The sequence below is a fragment of the Sus scrofa genome, chromosome 4 (genome assembly GCF_054392235.1).
Source record: "Sus scrofa isolate SSC_HxYL_T2T_F1_AM1 chromosome 4, Sscrofa_HxYL_maternal_Yorkshire_Landrace_v2.0, whole genome shotgun sequence".
In the NCBI taxonomy this organism is placed as follows: Eukaryota; Metazoa; Chordata; class Mammalia; order Artiodactyla; family Suidae; genus Sus; species Sus scrofa.
In genome coordinates this window covers 128,942,504-128,959,799 of record NC_139386.1, presented here as the reverse complement: position 1 = coordinate 128,959,799, position 17,296 = coordinate 128,942,504, and the positions used below count along the sequence as shown (strand labels likewise).

The 17,296-nt window shown below is 52.5% G+C and overlaps 1 protein-coding gene across 16 annotated transcripts in view; it reads right to left on the bottom strand.

Annotated features, from left to right (window-relative positions):
• The window catches only part of BCAR3 (BCAR3 adaptor protein, NSP family member), a 246,554-nt gene that overhangs the window by 37,952 nt on the left and 191,306 nt on the right, over positions 1-17,296 (bottom strand). The window contains exon 1 of one of the 16 annotated variants that reach the window (XM_005663659.4): positions 11,419-11,626. The exons of the other annotated variants lie outside the window; for them this stretch is intronic. Within the exon in view, the coding sequence (XP_005663716.3) occupies positions 11,419-11,502 (84 nt within the window). The 5' untranslated portion in view covers positions 11,503-11,626. Of the gene's footprint in view, positions 1-11,418; positions 11,627-17,296 lie in introns of those variants that run through there. 16 annotated transcript variants of the gene reach the window in all.

The window sequence follows — 17,296 nt, the reverse complement described above, 5'->3', positions numbered from 1 at the left end:
GGCTTCTGGGCTGTTCCATCCTAGCTCAGCCCGTCGGGGCCACAGCACCCACAAAGCTGTCAGGCTCTTGCACAAAAGCCGCTTTCTTCTACTTGGGCCGGGCACAGAGGGCAGGCTCCACGACAGGCCAGGCTGCGCGTCAGGCTGAACCCGATAACGCCACAGCTCACATGTCCCCAGAAAGCTCATCCAGAAATCACGCTCACAAAGTTGCTTGCAACTGGTCTAATTTCTGAGAGCAGACTGTGTCCTCTGTGAGCTGGTGGGAAAGCCCTCTGGGTCTGTCGTGAACTGTCCCCAGGTAGCCTGACCTGGGTGTCGCAAGAATCCAGAAAAGACAGACCCTCGTCTCAGATCCACTGACCTCGGGCAAGACGGGCGGTGACGTGAGATCCCCGACAAACGCTGTAAACACGAGAAGAGGTGGCGCTCCCGTGCCCCGGAAAAAAAGGACACTTTTGATCACCCTTTCATGAGCATCCTGACGCCTCGCCAAGTTGCCACGTCTAGGATTGTCTTACAAGTAAATCTGACTAAAAATGAGATGCTTTGGAGGTTTCAGAAACTCAGCCCCTTTGAACCACTGCCTTGTGTTGAATTTCAAGCAGGGGACCAGTTTATAGCCAAATTCCAAAGTATATCAAGGGCTTTCAGAGATCCAACTGGTATCTTTACCCTGGAAAACCTGCATAAATTGATCACGAAGCTGCAGAAGGAATACGCCCCAAGGACTGCTGTACCTTTCACCCAGCCCACGGGCTGAATAACAAAATGCCACTTCTCCATCAGTTTCAGGCCCACCAATTTTTAGCACAGACGCTCAAGATTTTAATCTGAGGTAGGGCAGAAGGAAAGGGGATGCCATTTGTGGCGATCCTAAGGCCCTGAAATGACACAATGCGTCCACTGGGTTCTGTGCCACCTTTGATGGACACTCACTGGCTTTACGGCTTGCCTAAAGTATTTCATTATAACACAAAGATAGGTGAAGAAAGCCTTGACTTTCCTAATCCAACTTTTCCCACGGAAGTGCCAGGCTAGACATGCACAGCGACTCATGCGAACAGCGGTGATAAAAGCCAAAGTTTTTATTTGAGTAAACCATAAATTGTGCAAATAAAAGTCCAAAGAGAAAAGATGTCAAATTCAAATTTTCTATCTCCTATTTGGTTGACCAAAGCAAATGGTGGCATGGGCCCCAGCCCACCAGGTGGGCACACAGCAACCTGGCCCTTGGCTCTGGGCCATGTGCAGCACAGGGGACTCTATCTCTAGGGAGGCGCCCTGATGCTCAGCCATTGAGCATTTGTATGTAACAGTTGCCCGGCAGGTGGCAACAGAGCATCTTAAGGAAAGGCTGCCTTCTTCTGATTCACACAAAGGAACTCCATGGGCTAGCACGAGTGTGTCTGGGGGCCTCTTTGCCTGTTAGGTGTTGGGCTCTGGACCCATGAGAACCTCTGGTCCCACTTGGGCCCCTTGCCTCTAAACCTGCTCCTTTTAATCTTGAGATTAAAGCGCAGTGAAGCAGTCTTGGTGGGCGGCTTCCTAGCCCCTACAGACTTCATTCTGTTGGCCAAAGTTCTGCAGAAACCATCAGGTAGTCAGTCTGAAATCAAGAGCTTGATAGTCACTGTGCCTTTGATGAAACGCAAGGACTTGCAGAGCGCCCACTCCGCCCCTGAGCCTCCAGCCTAGATCTGAGGGAGATGCAGGTGTGAGCAAGAACTTCTCCAAGTCCTGACAGGAGTCACAGCCTCTTTGAGGAGACAAGACGTCGGAAGGGAATGGACAGCAATAAATCTCCAGCTGTTCTGCTGACGTCCTCAGTGCTCTCTATCTTATTCGAGGGATTCTGGCTCTTTCAGAGAAAGGAATCAGTAGCAAAGAGACTTCATAATATCTCGGTAGGCTTCGGCATTCTGAAACACTTCAATTCATTTGATGTTAAGGTTTAAGCTCCTTGACAATACAAATTTCTCTTTCCTACATCCTAGAAGGACTCTCGTCTTCAGCAGAGATTCTGCAGATGGGTTTTGATGCCATTTTACCATTTTATAATTAAACCTGAGGAATTCATCACACTTCATATCAGATTCTCACTCCAGTGCCATTAAAAACTGATTTGCAATTTGCTGTTAAGTTAAGATGCTTCGTTTTCTTACTATATGTGATTTTCCCTTCCACAGGCGAATGATGATTCAGAGGGAGGCCCTCGGACCCCAGCACAGACAGGAAAATGCCATCGACTCCCCCCCCCAACACTGCCGAGAGCCCAAGTCCAAGAGATTTCATTTTATTACCAAACCTTATCAAATGCTTATCAAAAGAGGCTCAGAAGCCATGAATAAGAGACATGAAGAGGATATCGGAAGAACTCCTTGCTTATCAAGGTTCTGAGACATTCCCATTAAAATTCTGCTTTCTGTGTGTGTAAATGAAAAAGACTAATTTAATTTTAATTTGTGCAGCCTGGAGCCTTAAAGCCGCGTACCCTCTAAGCAGGCAGCAGTAACTTAATCCTCCACTCCAAACTAATTACAGTAGAATCATTCTGACTGGTACCCACACTCCCTTTGATGTCAAACTCCTACTGCCTTGTATCCCCCGTCATTCTCTGGGCAAGGTCTCCCCACACCTTCCCATCCTGCTAGATCATGCAGCTACTGCCTTTGAAGTTCAATTTTATTTTGATGGAACACCAAGGGATTGAAAATTATTTTTCACTGAAGGAGACTGATTTGGGTCTGCAAACTGCAGGAGCAATTCTAAGTGTGACAGAAGGCAGGCCATCCAACACCAAGAATGGCTTTTTCGCTTCCCAAAGGTTACCCACGTGTGAAAGAAATAGCTCAAGGCACTTGTTCGACTCTAAGTGCGCTTCCCTCCTGCCACCTGCCCCCGTGGGTGTGCCCATCACGTTTCTTACCCTTCTGACAAAGCATTATTTACCCATGGGCTCGTTTGGGGCTCAGCTCTAAGAGGGGCTCACCTTTCTTGGGTAATAGATAAACTGAAACACGATGAGATTTTCAACAGGTCATTTGTCAATGTCTTGCCCTGCTGAAAGCCGCAGCGGAGACCCTCCGCTCTAGATCCAGCTTAGATGGTGATGTCCCAGAGCAGGCATCCACATCAGTCCCGTGAGGCAGCCCTGTATCCTGATTCTGCCCCCAGGTGAAGGCTGAAGGTCACTGACTGCACGGAATCATTTATTGGGTCCGTGCAATGAAGGGCTTCAAAGAAAAGCCAAGCACCCATCTGACCTACGGAAGCTGCCTCTAAACTGCTTTCTTCCTTTAACCACGTCCTCAAGTGACTCCTCATCATGCTCCCCCCCCACCTCCCTCCCTCCCTCCCTCCCTCTCTGAGTTGGCCCACAGGCTAAATAAGACAATGCAAGTGAAATATTAATTGCTCGGTCTGGCAGTGAGATTCCATTCAGTAAAAGTAGTGCTTTGTGAACATCTCTGGAGAAGGAAAAAAGCAGGCTGCCCAGGCTAAAGCATCGTTGAAGACCAAAGCTCAGAACGCAAAGGGAGCCCAGCCCCAACCTTCGCCACTGGTACTTCAAGCTTGTTAATTCAGCATCTTAATTCAGATTAGGAGTGACTTGGAACAGAGATGCTCCATTTTTTCTTCAATAAGAATATCAGAAAATCCACATCAGCTTAATTCATCTACTATCCGTTCCTCGATTCACCTCAAATGAAGGAGGCATTGCCGAATAAACAGAATACACTGTGATTGAAAGACACGAGGAGATGCAGTTGGAAGGAAAAATCAGCTATGCCAAAGATTCAGAAAGCCTTTTAGGGTGTGGAATAAACGACTTTCCAAAGTCTCGCTCTCCAAAACAGGACCATGACTAACAAGTGTCTCAGAAATCTGCTTGGGGACACAGTGCATTATACATCAGAGCCAGGGACATGGTAGGTTCTCAGTAAAATTACATGATTTATCATAAAACAGGTTTTGGCCAAGCATCAACTCCGCTGCATCCAGTATACAACTCACAAGCATGTCACTTCAAAGGTATCTGTTTCTTCCAGAGGAGTCCAAATACCTCAATAAAGGTTTAATAAAATAAAATAAACATCATGCTAGAGGTCATGGGCAGAATCAAGAAAACAGCAGCTGTCCTCACAGGGATAAGACGCCCCACTCCACTCCGATCTCATGAATCATAGGATCCCCCTGGAGTTAAACAGGTAGTGAGACTACGTATCTCTCACAAGAGACCACACGACCATGGCCTTGAATTTTCACGATCTGCTCGGACTTAATGGAGTAAAGGATTGCCTGAAAACTAGAACCCAAGTCTCCCAAAGTATGTCAAGAACCAGCCATGTGTAGTCTGTACATGACCTGGCGGGACATGCAGGCTGGGCTGAAATACATGAACCCTTGCGATACTGTCATTCCAAGATGACACGTCAAGTAGTCTCGGTTCAACTCCCTAGGGATGAATCAGAATCCGTTCTGCATTTCCAGGTGTCTACTCATTCTGACTAATTTAGCCTCGAAATAGATGTGCTCATGATATGGAGGCAAAAAAAACGCACATCTAAAGGCTTATTATTATTATTATTATTATTTTGTCTTTAGAGATGCACCCGCAGCGTATGGAGGTTCCCAGGCTACAGGGTTGAATCAGAGCTACAGCTGCCGGCCTAGACCACAGCCACAGCAACTTGGGATCCAAGCCACATCTGCAACCTACACCACAGCTCGCAGCAATGCCAGATCCTTAACCCACTGAGTGAGGCCAGGGATCGAACCTGCATCCTCATGGATACTAGTCAAGTTCCTTAACTGCTGAGCCACAACAGGAATTCCCTAAAGGGTCATTCTAACCATTTGACTGCAAAATCAGGTAGACAGGGCCGCGCACAGATTTTGACTCGATCCAAGAGGAGCTTTCCAGAAATCAGGGTTGTTCGAATGCAGGAATGCATGGCCTTCAGGGTACAGCACACCTCCCACTTCTAGAAAAGTCAAGCAGAAGCGTAATGAAATGACCTCCCTTGAAGATTTAGGGCGGGGCGATCAAGCAGGACGTTTCTGCAGGATTCCAAGCACGAGGTGCTGAGGCCTGACCTGCTTCAGAGCCGGTGCCGAGACAGCAGGAAGGGGAAGCTGGGAGAGGTGTTTGGGAGTAAAATCATGGAGACGTCTAACTGATCCGACCTGGAAGATGAATCGGGGGAAGAGGCATGGCAGCTCCTGGAAGATGGCTGAGCCACGCGCTTCCAGGACAGGAAGCGGAGAGGGGAGCACGTCTGTGGAAGGAGAGCCTGCGGTGCCTCGGGCCGACTGGACAGAGTGGCCCTCCAGCCCCTGGGGTCCAGGGGCTGTGAGAAGGGCTGGACGGGAGACACAGCTTGGGAATCCTCAGCAGAGGGAGGGTATTTGTCCCAAATATCACCTAGGAGATGGGTTACAGAGGGAATTTGAGACTACAAGAGGCGGGCAAGAAACGGAAGACAGGTGTCTTATTCCATGAAAGCTCCCTTGAGAAAAATACCATAGAGTCTCAGACAACGTAGTGGCTTAGACAACGTTTATCTCCCACGGTTCTGTTGACTGGAAAGTTCAGGTCAAGGTGCCGGGCGGATGTGGCGTTTGGTAAAGACCCGCTTCCTGGCTCACAGGTGACCCTCTTCTGGCGCTGCCCTCACACAGTGGAAGGGACAAGAGCGCTCGCCCGTCCCTTTCATAAGGGCACTGATCTCATTCACCAGGGCTCCGCCGTCAGGAGCGCATCACACACCCCACAGAGTCCACCTGCTAATGCCACGCCCCGGAGGTTAGCATTTCAACATGAGTACTGAGGGGACCCGAAAACTCAGCCCATATCAACACAGCAGGGCTGGTCAGGAAGGATCCAGGAGAACAAGCGGAGAGCAGTGTCCTAGAGGCGGAGAGCAAACTTCCAGGAAAGGCATGGCCTCCAGCGCCAAGTGCAGCCGTTCTGAGCGCATCCAAACTGGACAGCAGCCACTGGACTCGGCCAGGACAGGGTGCGGGTCGGGTCGAGGGGGCCGAGAGCCCAGTGGGAAGTGAGGAAGCAGAGATGGGTGAGCCAGCTCAGGGGATGGAGGAAGGAAGCCATGGAAATGATGCTTATTTTTAGAATGGGGAAGACCGCAGCGCATCTATAAGCCGAGAGCACAGGGCTGGAGGCGACAGACTGAAGGTCCCCGCAAAGTCTCCGGGGAGGGGGGTGGACGTGGGCACAGGCGGCAGAGCTGGCCTTGGTCAGAGAGCAGGACACGTTATCCTCGGAGGCTGGAGGAAGGAAGCGAGGATGAACAGTGACAAGGATGGAGCTGGAGCTTGTGGGGGCAGCGGTGGGGATGGAAAGGGGTCGTGCCTGATGCTCCCAACTGCTGCGGGGAAGAAACCAGATCTTATGAGTGTTGAAAACAGGCTTAAAGGGCGGAGGGAAGAAAACAGGAGTGAGCCGGGCAGGGACAGGCAGAGCGGACACGAGGCTCCAAGGACGCCGGCAGGAGCGAGGGGAGACACGGGTTACCCGCCCGGGGGGCCCTCTGCCCCCTCTCAGATGCTTCCGCGCCTCAACTTCAGCCTGAAGTCCCACATGTGATGCACTTTTTCTCCCCAGGGGCCTCATCTACCTACTGCTTCCTTAGGAGTTGCCCAGTGTCGCCTCCTCCAGGAAGGTCCCAGACGCAGAACTGGGCCCAGTGTCTGGCTACGTGCAGTGGTTCTCCACGCCCGGGCAGCACCTGTCGGAGGGGGCTGCCCGCCTGTCCATCTCCGCAGCTGGACACGGAATTGCTCCTTTAGGGGAAAGGCTTTCACTGTTTCACCATCACCCAGTGGGCCCTGGGCATGAGGAGATGAAGCCTCAGTGGGAGATTGGTTCGTGGGTCCCTCGAATCCCGTCTTACTAAGAAGCTAGGGTTCTAGCTTGGGGGTTCTTTGTGCATAACTGCTGTTGTAAAAGCACACGTGTATTAGATGGACACTGGGGACTGATCACAGCTCTTCCACAAGCTAGAAAAATAGGCCGTGACTTTCCCACGGCCGGAGCCAAATCCCAATAGTAGCTCCCGGGGCCGTGGACCTGCACTGAAAATCCAGATGCGGGCAGAGACGCTGCAGTGGGCTCCAGTCCGGGGAGGCCCTCCTCCCTCCCCTCCCCTCCCCCCACCAGGAGAGCCTGAGTGCCCTCTGCTGCCCTGGGCACACCCTGAATGTACATCAGCTAAAAGGCCACGCAGCAACAGAGGCCCAAGCCTGACTGGCGCTGCTGCCCTCTTACACGTGGTGCAGGAGGGCCTTCCCGGGCCCAGCCCCCATCTGCCAGCATCCTCTGCCGTGTCTGCAGTGCTGGAGGTGCTGGCCCACTGACAGAGTTTTCCCAGGATCCCAGTCTTGTCTCTGCGTCCCACCCACATCTCACCAACAAAAACAAGTTCTCGGCCAGGATCCCAACTCTGGCGTCTGGGGCGAAGGGGGCGCTGGGACCCAGACTTTGTCAGGCACATCCTTCTCCTGATGCTGAAACCAGACTCCCAAGGCCCCCAGATGCAAATGAATGCATTTAGGTGTCTTTTAAAAAGCTGTGCCAGGCTTTATTTTTTTTCTTGGGGGAAAGGATACACGCACAGCTACCAACCACCACAAGGAGAGGCTGAGTCACTTAGAAAGTCATTTCCCCAATGGCTTTTTCCACCTCGAGCAGCTTGTGCTGACGGTGCACCAGCCCCATGGACAGAGGCGACTTAGGCCGTTGTCAGCATGGGGATGTATCACCAGTACCCAAACTGTCGCAATGACAGACCGACCAAGGGACCCGCCACGGGGAAGACAAGTGGGACCTTCACCCCATCACATTCACTCCAACATAGAAAGGCAGTGTCCACTGACAGCAAACTCTGAGGCGCCCACCCTCCATAGATGGGACACCTTAGGCTATAATGTGCATTCAGAGAGGCTCCAAATATTTTTTTTTTCAGGTGCAAGGGAAAGGATTTAAAGCAAAACAAAACACAACAGCAGCAAGAGTAGGATTTAAGCTCTTCCTGTTATAGAACACTTCGTGGCTGCAAAGACGTGTCTCTGTATGGAAATGAAAATGCTTAAAATCAACTGCTTCTGACAACCACTGCTCACTGACAAGACCAGAGCCACTCGGTGCACTGAATGACGGGTTAACCAAGACTCACCGATTCATTTATCCATCAACCCCCAAGTCCAGCCTCCCTGCTGGTGTCTCTTCAGAAAGGTGGCCATTCTGTCCCTTGCAAGGCCACTCCTGTCTTTTCGGTTCCCCTGAAGTTTCCTGACACCACCAGTCCACCTTCCTCGGGAGCAGCCACTGATAAGGCGGCACGTCTCAGCCCCTGTTCCCCCTGCCCCCTCCCCAGGGAGAATCAGAGACACGAGGGGCCGGAAGAAGAGGGCCTTTGTCCCCACGGCCAGTTGCAGAAGTGGGATCTCTTGTGCTTCTCCCAGATTCCTCCTGGAGTTCTCTCGGGACCAGAAGGTGGCCCTGCCACTGCCGTAGGAAGGAGACCTCGTCGATAAAAACCCGTTCTGCGGCCTCCCCTGAAGTCTGTCCTCAAGCTGAGGTTTGTGCTACTCGTTCCCAACTGAACTGCTAACTGAAGTATTAGGAGACACTATGTCATCTTGTCCCACTATGGCTCAGTAGTCTCACTATGGTATCAGAGACAGGTCACTGAGCTTGAGGTCCCCAATCCTGATTTCTACCCACTAGTCGATTCTGGGGCAGAGAGCTTCTCTGAGCCTCAGCTTCTCCTCTGCGGAAAAGGGTCAGCTCTTGCCCTGCCCGACTCAGCCTGACCTCAGACTCCAGTGAGACAACTCTCAAGGGAACTCAGAGGTAGACAGTCTTTTGCAGATGTAACCAAATGACACTATGGACCGATGCTCTTGTGGGACGTCCTTCCAATGCCCCCGCTGTCATTAGTCACCCCCACCCCGCCTAGCAGAGTGCTACTCTGGACAGGCTGCTACATTCACAGTCAGGGGTTTTCAAACTTGGAGGTGTTCCACTAATGCCATGGATCCGGAAGACCTTCAGGCCAGACTGGTTTCCACTGGGTGGACGCAAAAATGTCCTTTCCTTTTCTTACTCAAGATCCAGCGGTCATTTGTGAAATGAGTGCCTGCGTGAACCCTTCCGAGATGTAAAAGTCACGACCTTCAACCAGTGGCTGACATGTCATCTCTGGCCTCAGCTTTGTGCGGATCAGCAGCGACTGCAAGTCCTTGAACTTCCTCTGTATTCTTAGCCTCCCGGTTCATTCCTCTCCAGGACCTTGGTACACAAGTCCACACGAGGCCCTTAAACACACGCTAAATTCTGCAAAATCTCGGCAAATAAGATCTTATAACCTGAACGTGCCTGTGTGATTGGTCCCCTACGTAACGCAGGAGCTCTTATATTTTTAGTTTTCTTCCCATACAACATCACTATTAATAACATTCCACTTCCTCCAGAGATGATATGGATTAGACCAAATGGAAAGTTACCATGGCTACCACCGTGTTATTTTTGGTAGGAGAAATTCATGCCAAGGGAAGCAGCACCCATGGTCAAGAACTGGAGCTTTATTTCCGCTTTGCTATCAGGCAATCGATCCCAATTTCATTTTGAAACTCTAATTGCAACAGAAACTAATTATGAGCGGCAAGACCTGAAATCCCCAGTTAAAGTAGGAGTCAATAAAGCGATGGAGCCTGATCACTGGGGCAACTCTGGCAGGAGGCGGGTCTGAGCACAGGTGTGTTTTCTTTCCCTGCTAACGATCGAAGCAAAACAAGACAGAGAAACACACCCCAGGGCTCAGTGGGAAACCCTGAGCTGGGTCCGAGGGCTTCAGGTTCTGGTGTGTGAGCGGGCCAGGTCCTCTGTGCTGTGACGATGCAACAAGCCAGGGTGGGGTGGGAAGGTGGCGTGGAAAGAAGGGCCTTCCCACCGACAGTCAACCACCAAGAGCGGCCGTGGGCAGGAGGCCGAAGGGTGGCTGTTCAGACGCAGCCCACAGGATGCAGTGGCCTTTCTGGGCGGCCCGTGGAGGAGGTAACTGCAGAGGGACAGGGGTATCCAGACAGAATGGCAGCACTCAGACCCAGATATTTATGGGCTGTTTTCTTCCGTACCAAACGCTGAGCTGCACTTTTCTGAATTAGCAGAGGTCGGCTCGGGGAAGGACTTCTATTAGAGTGCAAACCACGGCCAATCCTGGACGTGCACGGCTCCCTCCGGGACCTCCCGCTCTATCTCTGACAGCTTCAAAATACCGTTAATAGCATGACTTCATCGGCTGCACACCAGGAGGATCCATATTTAGGCCAGAAATGTAACATCACCCCACCGGCTCCAGGGTAGAAAGGGCTCTTAAATCGGGGAGGAAAAGACTTTCACCTCTCACTACGCTCCTCCCAATTCCTTGACAGAGAGACAAAAACCAACTTTGCTGAACGGTTAGAAAGCTACCCCGAACACTCCGACAGGGCAGGAAAAGCGGAAGTCTCTCCTCTACAAAGGGGTCTTTTTCTCCCTTTAACAGGGCTTCCTGTGAAATTTTCCTGTGGCAGCGTTTGCAATGACACTGAACGAGTCAGTCCCCAGGAGAAGGAGCACCGCTGCCAGGGTAGGAAGGGTTCCTTGAGAACGTTCGGATTTCTCTTTCCCATGAATAAATGAGGCCCGCAGTCACGCTGGGGCCGCCCGGACGTTTCCAAGACAGCCAAGCCCCCAGCTCAGTGACAGCCTCCTCTAAGCAGAATTCTTAGTGTTGTCACAGGTGGGCAACAGAACAGAAGCCTCATCTTGAATTGGCCAAAGGAGGATCTTTGAATATTTTCATCAAAATAAACAGTGTATTGACATGTTACCCGAGACCTTTGCTATTGATGTCTCGTAACAAATGTTCCCAGCAGGAGCCGTGGGGAAAAAGGGAGACAGTTCGGAATACCAGGATGTTTGGAACGTGGCTGCCATCTGAAAGGAGCTAGTTGGTGGTTTCTGTACTTAAGTATATAGTATTGACACCACGGAGCAGCAGGGCGAGTGGAGCGAGGGGCTCAGCCATCTCACACCGATGACGAACCAGGGAGGAGAGACACAGAGAGAGAAGGAAGAAAAGAGGCATCAAGCTACTTCGGTAGAACATTGCAGCCCAGGGAGACTCAAAGTCTCCTGAAAAACAGGGTTTCGCCCCAAAAGGAGCCCCTTCCGTGTGGCCAGATTCTGCCCCCAGGCGAGAAAAGCACCACTGGGGGCTTATGAGGATGCGTCCATCAAAGAAAGCGCCTCTTTTTCCAGCCAGTGCACTGCACACCTTTCCTAGTGCTTTTAAGACCCCGGACCCCTGCAAAGAATTTTAGACGTGCCTTAGCTCAAACCACACCTACCTTGATGCCGAGGAAAGACCTGCGGTGATAGAAGCAGCACAGAGCGGCCGAGAGGGCATGGAAAGCCTTGCACTCCTTAGGCATCTTGCAGTTTTCAGTCTCTGGACCACACGCTTCCTTTAGGGTTAAAAGCAAGGGGGTCCCAGGCTTGAAAGCCCCAGTCCCGCTGCCACCACTGCTGTGCTGCTCCCGCCCAAGGGCTGCGGCTGGAGGAGGAGTGAGCAGCGGCTCCTTCTCGGGGCCAGCCTGGGACTTTCCCTCTTTGCTCAAGCCAATACGATCCACTCGCTCAATTCTGGCAGGCTGGTGTCTAGCCTGCCCTGCACACGGTGCCAGAAATCCTCATGTGACCAGGCTCGCCTTCTGATGAAACTCTAACCTCTCCTGGAAGAGGCTTTGGGCTTTCGCTGTCCCCTCAACTTAGAGACCGGGCAGAAGTCATTATCCACCCCCCGCACCAGGCAGCCCTTCTTCCCTAGGGCTGAAGGCACCCTGCGACCTGCTCCCACAGGCTTTGTCTGTTTGCTTGTCAGCCCAGCACCTCTGAGTTCAAGAAGCCCACATGACACCACCTTGTGATGAGACAGAGGCTCCTTTGAGACAAGGACCCAAAGGCCACCTGGGTGTGACTTTCCCCTGGGAGCAATCCTGCAAGTCCTGAGACACCTGGCAGCATCTCCATCCCACTCTCCCAGCCCACCCGCACAACTGTTGACTTGTAATTAGGATGCTCCGGGCAGCCAGTGTGCAGCTGATAACGTGGGCACAGCCATCACTATTGGCAAAGCAATATTGCCTTTTGGTGTTTAATTAGCACGTCAGTCAGCAAACACCCTGAGCGGCCCGTGCCCTCCCCACCCAGCCCCATCGGGCCGTTGCAGTCTGTTGGGAGGACAGGGGACAGCTGTGTACCCTCTTCTGACCCAGCTGTTTGTCTCGCTCCCCGCCTTCCCTTTAAACACTTTGCGGTAATTGCTCAGCCCGCCTAACCCAGACCTGGCTCACGAACCTCGCATCCAACACCGCCAAGCGAGCCTCCACGCTGAAGCCTTAGCCCCACCAAGACCCTCCCAACACCTTCAAGGGAAAGTAATCGTTTCCTTCTTTCATTCCAGGCACAGTGGATTCCCAACAATTCTGGGGTTTTGGTTATTTTTTATATCAAACCAAGGTTTCTGCCGATAGCGCTTCCTCTCCTACTGTTCCAAATATTAACTTTCTGGGGCTTCGGCCGCTCAGAAAAGGAATGTGTCCTGAAACTTTCTAAAACTTCACACAGGCAGAAACTTGCAATGAGGAAGAGACAGAACCGATTCAGTCCAGAAAGGAACACCACCGATGAAGCAGGAGGGAGGTATGAGAAATAGCCAGCGGGATTAGTGCAAAATCCTCAGGAGGCCTCGGCCTTTGGACTAAGTCAAGTCGGCCTGTAAAAATAGAGAATTGTTTGTTCAAGGCCTGGTGAGCAGCTTCTGTGCTTGAATGAGGCTCTGCAGAGCCCCAGATCTCACGCTTGCCTGCAGGGAGAGGCGCAACGTAATCAACACCCCTACTGGGGATGCAGTGACAAGGGCCTGTGGTCACACGGACAACTGGGGGTCACTTCCTTTCTGCTCCCTCGACTGGCTTCCTGCACCCCCTCCTCCCTCATGATTCCGGGGCTCAGATTGCAGCTCAGATTGCAGTCCTGGGAAATCCACCTGGGATGCTGGAAGCAGGCACCACGGCGGGTCCAACTCACGAGAATTCTGAGCTGGAGGCGCCCCGAGAGATGGCTCGGTTGGGGGGCTCAGTACTGTCCCCAGTGTCCATGAACTGGACCCATGAGGAAGTGGTCTCTCTGCCTGCCCTCATTTCCATTAGACAGAGTTCAAGGGCAGGTCCAGGTGAGCAGCCAGGGCCCAAGGCCCCTGCAGTTCTGGGGGGCGGACTCACCAATCAGGCCGACTACCACCAGGTGAGGGGCTCAGTTTGTACCTGCTGTTCCCCTTTGACAGGAAATGACAGGCTCTGTCAGAATAACAAACTCTCCACAAGGCTAGGAAGGCACCAGCCCCAGGTCAGGAAAAGGGGAAAAGCTTCTTAAATCTCACAGAGAAACTCAGTGAGATTAGTCAGCCAGAGCCTCTGGATTCCCATACCTTGCCCCCAGAAAGTGAATGAAATGCATGCCTGAAAAAAAAAATATTAAAAAAAAAAAAACCTCAGACAGGTAAATTACATAGACTTAAGGAGTCAAATACTCCAGGCCCAGAGTAAAAGCAAAACAAAAGACACTCAGGTCACTGGAGAATCACAGCTCTTGTCACCCGAGGCTTTCTTGGTTTACTCTAAAAAAAAGTCTCCAAAATGCACAAAGGATTGGTTCCATCAAGATTAAAGAATGAGTTACTCTTATTAGGTAACTGTTTCCTAAGCACTTTCTTTTTTTTGTTGTTGCACACCAAAAATAATCTCTAAAGCAGCACTCAAAGATTTTAATCAATTTTCTCCTGAAACGCCCAAGGAGAGAGACGAAAATAACACGTTGTTACTGCAACTAAAGATGATAATTGCATGCATTCGCAAAGTGCCCTTCACTGACTTGTTATGCTTTTAAATGCCTCCCATCCGCACGGATCAATTCCCCCCCATTCTGCCCGCAATGATGATTCTATTCTAGTTACAAAGAAACAGAACCAGAACGGTGTGTCACTCGCAGAGAACAAATAAAGGACCGGGGACTCTAGCCTGTGCTTTTGTTAGAGCCTGGTATCTGATTACCAAATACGAGATTTTTGTAATGTCTTCGAATTAAACCTGTCACTTGCACAGCCCCATGAAAAAAGGTTACGACCTGAGGCAGGGGTGACATCACTCTGGTGATGCGGTACGTGTGACTGAGCACCCAACTTGTATCCAGGACTTTCTAAACACCACGCCCTTCTGGGGACAGGGGTCAGCATCTCTAATGTGACCCTGGGGACTGATGGAGAGGGTGGCTGAGCAGCTGGCACCGAGCTCTGGGCAAGCGCTGTGTCCTCTGGCGCCCCCTCGGGCGTCCTGGGAGGCTCACTCCTCCGCACCAAGAAAAACACCTGTGAAAAAAGCCAAGGCTGCGCAGCCAGGTGGACCCTTGAAGGAAAGCCCCGTGATCTCAGGTCAAATGTTGCCCACCCCATCTGGGCACGGGGAGAGCAAGCCAGAGGAAGGCCCTGCACAGGCGCAGTCGTCAATGCCGTTTTCCTCTTGAGCAGCCCTAATGCTAACCTGCCTTATTTGGTAACCATGGAAACAGAGTGGCCTGCCAGTCATATTCCACAGACAAGGGCTTCTTGTCAGCAGCAGCCCCTGGGCTGCGAGGCATAGCATCCCCTTCCCGAAGGGCCACAGCTCCCCTAGAAGGTCAGGACCCCACCCCCCGAGAGGGAGACCCTCTCTCTGACTTGGCGGCTGGGGTGGGGGGGGGAGGGAGGTGTGCCTCCCAGGTACCTGCTTTTCCCTGTTTCAGGGCGACTGAGCAAACGAGGCTGCCCACACCCCCATCCCCCTCCCAGGGCCAGCCCAGAATCAAGGCCTCAGGTCGCTGTCAAGGAGCCCTGCAGACAGTGACACTGGACAAGGTGGGAGCAGGCTGTGACCACAGGGCCCTGGTCCAAGGCCACAAGGCCCAGCCAGTTGACCTCTAGGCAACCGCTGAGCTCCTCATCCTCCCGGCTTTTTCTCTCCACTCAACCCCAGCGACCTGGCTCTGGGTAAACGAAGGCAGCTTTAGGGAGCTAGGGAGAAAGGGGTTCCTCCTGGTGTCCTAGCCATGAGGACAATTAACCTGCACCGGCCCAGCCCTAAGCATCTGAGGCCGCCTGCTGCAGGCCCGGCTCCCTGAAGAGCATCCAGCACGTGCCCGGGAGGAAGGGGGTGCGTTTATCAGCAGCCCTGCTTCCCCCGCAATCCTCAGAGCACCCACCTCCTGTAAAAGCCACGGGGTTGGAGAATGGCTGGGAAACCACTGAGAAGGGAGGGGGCCCTCGGGGACGGGGTCAGCTCCTCCTGACTCCAGCCTCAGCAGCCACACAGCCGCCCCAAACAGCTCAACCCATTTTCCTATGTGCCAACGAGATTTGTGTCCTGCTCCAACAGGGAGAAGGGCGGGAAGCGCCTGCCCCACGCTTAGGGCGGCTTTGTGTGTTGCTCGCAAACACAGAGGGAGCATTTACAAGTGTCTCACTCTGACGGTTCCCCCAGATTCCTCAAGGGGATGAAAGCCTAAGGCTGTCAAACAGTCTCTGTGCAGGAGCGGCGTTGACCTGCTTAAGCGTGTGAACAAGAGACAAAGCACAGTATCCACAGGCAGATTTCTCTCTACAGAGCCCTTGGCAACTTTGCTTCTCTCACTGGCTCTTGAAATCCTATCACTGGAAATGCGAAGCAAAATTAAGGTGAGCACCCGACCCTAACTCTGCTTTCTCGCGCCATCGTGTAGGATCTTGGCCCATCCGCCCCTCCCCCGCCGCCACCGATTTCCTGATGTCACCCCAGAAATCCTATACATGCAAGCGCCCTTTCTATTTTTAGCATTAAGGCAAAATGAAAAGAACAAGCATGGGCATGAGGCCAACCTCGCAAAGAGCAGCTCAGACTTCCTGGCCGTCTCAGCCTTTTTTGAGAGTTTCTGAAAGCCATGGAGCCTCCTCTCAGAACAAAGGGCACACACTGTGATGTTTTACATATCATTTCAGGGCACTCCGGGGGCCCCCTGAAACCCATCCTTACGCCCCGGGGAGTTTCCTCTGTTCTACACTCGCTGTGCAGGCTTCACATCCAGGGCACGCATTTGTTTCTCCTGCCAGCGTAGCTCCTAGGCTTTCTCTGCTGTACACTTTTTTCTTTCCTCTTCCAGCAACTGAAAGCGACCGCAAAAGCCCCTCAGCGTCGCCTCCCATGCAGAGCACTGCAGCAAGGGCACTGCAGGCTAGGATGTGCGAAGCCTCCGTGACCAGGACCAGCCACAGGGGCTCCCACCTCCACTGACACCAGAAAGCACTTCCGCAAAATGACACCTATCCAGACTGAGCTTCAAGACACATGTTTGCACGCCTGGAAAGTGATGCTGGGGGCTGGCAGGGTAGAGGGAGAGCCAGGGTGCATTCGTGTCTTCACTGTACCGCTAGCAAGCTGGGTGACCTTGGGAAATTTCTTAACCTCTCTGAGCCCCAGTTTCCTCTCCAACTTACTGGGATCTTGTGAGGGTCAAGTGAGATCACACATAAGGAGCCTGGCCCACAACACAGAGCAAGCACTCGGCCAACGGGAGCTTCCATCCCCTCCAAAGGAAAGGACCACAGAACCTGTCTCCCGAGTCTGTTCCTGCTTCGGGGCACACGCCAGCCACACCCGCGGTCTCACCAACAAGAGCCACACGCCACAGGGAGAGGGTGGACAGAGTTGCCCTGAGCCATGGACCCCCCCCCCCCCACTGGCACTGAGGTGACTCTAGAGTCTTGAAAGCCAGCGAACAGTGAGGAGGAGTTTCAGAATTTCTTTAGCTTTAAAATATTTTTAGCCTTCAAATTTTAAGATTGCCTATTAAAACTGCACATGTGATTCAAATCACACTTGCTCAGCAACCTCAGATGATTTTTCCAGGCAGGTGTCATCCGGGGAGTTACCAGGCAGCAGGTGTGTCCACAGCACCTGCCCATGTGGCCCTCCCCCTGGGGACTCCTGGGTCCATCTGCAACCGCCAAGCTCTCCCTGTCTCACCACTCATCCCAGTCCCTCTGACTGGGGATCCTGGGGCCGCCTCCTTGCCCACTGTCCCCATGACAAGTTGACTGCAGAGCCGGGCTTGAGGCCAGGCCCTGTCTGGATGCCCTGCCTGATGCTCCTCCAACCTCGC